The sequence below is a fragment of the Salarias fasciatus genome, chromosome 20, assembly GCF_902148845.1.
Source record: "Salarias fasciatus chromosome 20, fSalaFa1.1, whole genome shotgun sequence".
NCBI classification, from domain to species: Eukaryota; Metazoa; Chordata; class Actinopteri; order Blenniiformes; family Blenniidae; genus Salarias; species Salarias fasciatus.
The window spans coordinates 15,462,018-15,467,064 of record NC_043764.1 but is presented as its reverse complement, the minus strand read 5'-3'; the positions used below and the strand labels follow the sequence as shown (position 1 = coordinate 15,467,064).

At 44.0% G+C, this 5,047-nt stretch overlaps 1 protein-coding gene across 2 annotated transcripts in view; it reads right to left on the bottom strand.

Annotated features, from left to right (window-relative positions):
* LOC115407807 (potassium voltage-gated channel subfamily D member 3-like) overlaps positions 1 to 3,922 on the bottom strand; it is a 98,558-nt gene extending 94,636 nt beyond the window's left edge. For both annotated transcript variants that reach the window (XM_030118307.1, XM_030118308.1), the window contains exons 1-2: positions 3,631 to 3,922; positions 1,707 to 2,886 (exon numbers count right to left, since the gene is read on the bottom strand). In XM_030118307.1, the coding sequence (XP_029974167.1) occupies positions 1,707 to 2,809 (1,103 nt within the window). In that variant the 5' untranslated portion in view covers positions 2,810 to 2,886; positions 3,631 to 3,922. The remainder of the gene's footprint in view (positions 1 to 1,706; positions 2,887 to 3,630) is intronic.
* Between the last annotated feature and the right edge of the window lie 1,125 nt (positions 3,923 to 5,047).

Here is a 5,047-nt window from a genome sequence, read left to right as displayed (position 1 = left end):
GGTGAGAAGATTTTAAAATCAACAAACAAAAAAAAATATGTTTGTGAATTTGTAATTCACAGAAAAACTTAATAAAACACACATTGATTTTCATCTGTCTGTATTTTTATATGGCCAAATGTGTGTGTGTGTGTGTGTGTGTGTGTGTGTTTATGACGTAAAGTGTGAGCAGAGACCAGGATGTCGGGCAGGTTTACATTAGTCAGCAGATGTTGTGGGCCACATCATTAGTCACTCTGACACCCACTTCTGGCCCCTGCTTTATTGATGAGGCCAAGCTCAACAACTACCCTTCTCTTAACACACACACGCACACGCTGATCCCAGTGTAAAAGCAACAGGAGCCCGCTTTAGCATTTCAGCTTAGAAGAGACAGGTAAGAGGAAAGATGGAGTGCCGCACAAACTGCTGCGTGTCCAGAAAATTAACAAAGAACAAAGCAGAAGACGCAATTTTCCACAGTTCAAAGGGGAATTTGTGGTTCGCACAGGCCAAACAACCAATTCAGTTTGAAATAAGTGATCTTCTCCGCAGGCTGTGAATGGCAGGGCACAATGACAAGGTACCAAGTGTGTCACCGCGCTGAGCTCAGAGCCATTTACGGCCTCTGTGATTCTGACATTTAGCGGGATGCTACAATTTGTCAGTTTCTCCATCTGACTCACACATCCACAACAGGGGACACTCATATAGCACATTACCATTAGGCCTATCAGTGTGGCATCACATAACCATGCATGTGTGCGCACCCACGGTCAAATTAATGATATTTGTGTGACTTGTGACTGTCATTAAGATAAGCAGAGGAAATGCACAATGCCATAAAAACTAAGAAATAATGGTTTGGTAAATTAAAAGATAAAACACATGTAGCGAAAGCATCAACATGCTCATGTGGTGAAAGTTAACATAACGCTGTGTGAGGATCAATAACCCAAAGCTACAGGTTAATGAGCCATTTAGTGAATAATGTATCAAACTCTTTATTATCAGCAATAAGTCTTCCTGACAGTATGTAAAATAAAACTAAAACACTGACTCCTTACCCCACTGACATTGCACATTGAAGCCTCTGTACAACAAGACACTTTAAGGCCCAAAACAAACATCCCACAAAGAACGAGTTAAGAGGGAGGAGAGCTTTCAGCATGTGAAGCCAGTGTTTTAATTCATTGTGAAAGTGCAGTGCTGCTTACCACGGGGCAAAGTAAAGTAATGTCATAATCTTTTTCTCCATTTCCTCTCTAATGTTTTGATTCACGAAGATGCTTTCAACTTCCCCCTTGTCTCCACATCTCCCTCTCTCCCTCTCGTATCTGTGATGTATGAAGGGTGAGCAATGGCACAGTCATTACCGAGAAAGAGAACATGTTGACGACTGCTCTTCCCCCAAAAGAATATCATCAGTAAGAACACAGTGGGCACAGACTACTGAGAAGTGCCATCTCTCTGTAGCTCCCCATCATTATGCACAAAGTTAGCAAAGGATATCTTGGAAATTGTGCCACTGAGTTCTGAAGTAGTTGCAGGTTTTTGGGCCACAAAGTTAGACACACATTTCAAAATCAAATCACAAACATTTGCCCACACATGCCAGCCCCCCGACTGCACTTTTGAATTCACAAACACTTCCATACACAAGCAGCCACTTACACACACACACAGCGCTCACAAGCAGATAAAAGAGGTGTCTGCTCTGCTCTTACCCGAGTGTTGTCATAGTAACGATGGTGTACCAGAAGGAGGCTGGGATGCTGGTGAATTTGCTGGAGCTTGAACCCTTCTCTGCGTAGAACATGACGGTGGCAAAGATAATTATGGCCATAGTGAGGGAGAAGAGCAGGAAGCCCAGCTCCGAGGCACAGCTCTTCAGCGTGTAGCCCAGGATGCGCAGGCCCTGCGAGTGACGGGAGAACTTAAAGATACGGAACACGCGGAAAACCCGGAGTGTCACAAAGGCGCCACTCACATCCTCGTTGTCAGTCATCACCAGGCCGATGTAGTACGGCAAAATGGCCACCACATCAATTATGCTCATGACGGACCTCATGAAGCGGTAGCGGCTGGGCGCGGCGAACAAACGCATCAAATACTCCACGGTAAAGATCATGACACAGGCTGTGTCCATGCAGAAAAAGGCCACAGTGTAGCGCTCACCACATGGCACTTCTTTCTGGTTGGGCGCTGAGCCGCAGGGCACTGTCTCGACCACATTGGTGATGACAGAAACGGCAATGAAGAAGCCGGTGACGTAGTAGAAGACAAGGGCCATAGTTGAAGTGTGTGGGTTCTCGAAAGCCCGCCACATGGTCTCCCTAAAGGTCATATTGGGTAGCTTAGCGTCTTTGTTATCCTCCTGGTCATCCATCAGGCGCTCCGCGTTCTCCCTCTTCCTGTCCTTGTACTCTTCATAGCAGCAGTCGCCAATGATCTCTGGAACGATGCCAAAGAAGGCCAACTCCTCGTCGTAAGAGGAGATGCACTCGTAGCGCGGATAGTGGAGCTTGCCCGTGCGATAGAAGTTGAGCACACTACGAAACACGTCAGGGTCCCGGTCGAAGAAGTACTCTTTGGTCTCCTCGTTGTAGAAGAACTCCTTCTCGGAGCTGCCCAGCAGGGTGTCGGGGTAGCGGTCCAACGTGTTCCTCCAGGTCTGGAAACGCCGTCCACTGACATTGAGAATGATGAGTTCATCCTGCCTCTTGTTCTTTTCAGTGGGTGCCACTGGCATGGGCAAATTGGCTACGGGCATCCAGCCAATTGCCGCTGCCCGAGCAAAGGGTAGCCATGCCGCCACTCCCGCCGCCATGCTGAATCCGGCTTGGGGCGTAGGGGAGAACAAGTCCAGCGCCTTCACAACCAGCTTGACTTCAGCTCATTCACCATCTAGTAGGAAGACAGGGAGGGAGTTTGTAAAAGATGAGAAGCACAGGTGTGCCGGTTTTGTTCACGATGGGATCATACAAGGTGAAAACACTAAAAGAATGAGAAATCTGAGATGGTTTAAGGTGAGGGGATGTAAAGAGAATAAAGTTAGAGGGTGAAATGAGAGCCAAGGAGGAAACAGAATGAAAGTAACAACTCCCATTCCGACTAGACCGTCCAGTAAAGAAAATTTCACATCAGAGACCTTTAAGTGCACCATATAAAATATATTTCTATTTGATATGTAAGCTTCAATGTGATTACAATGACACGCTGCACTTCCAGTAAGCATCATCTTCCTCATAATGACTTCAAGGCTATATTCTTTAGTTCCCCTCTATTGAGTTACTGTTAAGGAGCAGCCTCCTCACCACCATACATCACTGCATTTGACAGGTTGTAAAGTGAAGGCAAGCCCAGAAAATGCATTAAAAAAGCTGATTAATTTCTTTTTTGCTTTCAAAACTTTGTTTTTTTTCTGATAGTAAATACAAAAAGAGATAGTTAAGCTTTAATACCTGTTGAGTTTTAAGTTAAAAACAAAATAAACTAACCGAAAACATTTGAGGCAAGATTACAAAACGTAGTATGGAATTATCAAATTTCCAGACAGAATTAAAATGTATTTTAACCCTCACGCATTATAAACAGTAATGGGCACACAGCTTCGTGATCACATAAGGAGAGGATTCGACCACAACTCACCGAGCCTGAAATCTCCATCCAACAAACCGCACCGCAGTTTAGTTTAAGTCCGAGCTTTGGGCTGGGATTCTGACAGCGGCTCTGGAAATCGCAAAATGATCACAACAATAATAAAACAACAGGAAAAAGAAGTTATTTGGCGAAAAGCAGAGTGGCGTTGAAGCGACGCTGCGGGAGAGGCGAAGCGGAAAAGTCCGTGACGGACGGAGCGAAGCTCTCATTCTGTTTCCATGATGCGAGCGAGAGAGAAGAGAGAAGTCCGCGAGGAGAGCGACTCACCTCCGCGTGCGGGGATGAGAGGAGGAGGAGGAGGAGGAGGAGCAGCAGCTAGCTCTCTCTCTCTCTCTCTCTCTCTCTCTCTCTCTCTCTCTCTCTCTCTCTCTCTCTCTCTCTCTCTCTCTCTCTCTCTCTCTCTCTCTCTCTCTCTCTCTCTCCCTGTGCAGGGTGACGGGCTGTGAACCAGAACTGTAGTTATACATTTATAGGAAACCTGGAGGACTCAAGACCATGCCTAAAATAAAATAAAAATAAAACAAACCAATCTACATAAATAAATAAATAAATAAATAAGCACCGCATCTGTTTTAAAGCCAATATTATTTTTAGATACATCAAAACCACGAGCTGCTGTCATCATCTCAGCAGGGGGCCCAGGATCACTTGGGGCTTCCATTTCTTTCATTTACACTTTATTTATCTGGAACATGAATTTAAAAAATATATATCTAGAGATACTAATAAGGGTATTAATGATGATATAGCTATGCTTAAAAAGGATTGGGATGAAGGTTAAGCGTATCTGGTTCTAATAATCATACATTCTGGAAGTGTGTGTGTGGATGTGTGTGTGTCTGTTGGCCCTGTGATGGACTGGTGATTGTCCATCCTGTCCTCGCTCATAATTAGCTGGGATCAGCTTCAGCGCCTGTGACCCTGCACAGGAAAAAGTAATATGGACGGTAGTTGGACAGATGGATCGTAATAAATCTAATAGTCTATTGACAAGCACTATAATATACTTTAGAGTGCACATTAAAGTAAGTGAACTTTGTTCAGCAAGGTTTAAGTGAAGGATAGTTTAAGTTTTTAAATAATAAAACCATAGACCCAAAAATAAGCTTATTTTCAATTAGTACACAACCATTCAAGACTGGTTAATTTTTAACATCCATCCATCCATCCATATCAATATCATACCATACCATATCAAAATGCATGTCATGTCTCACTAACATCAGAAATAAGTTAAACAAAAAACAGGCCTGAACCAACAGTCACATCAGGTAATAATTTAATATGTCCCAGAAGTTCCATATCAGTCAGGAGCACTTTTTGCCTTCAAAATTGCCCAAAACATGGCATCGCATTTCCAGTTGTAGAAAGAAAACAGAGGAAGTGTTCCATGGAATGGCATTTT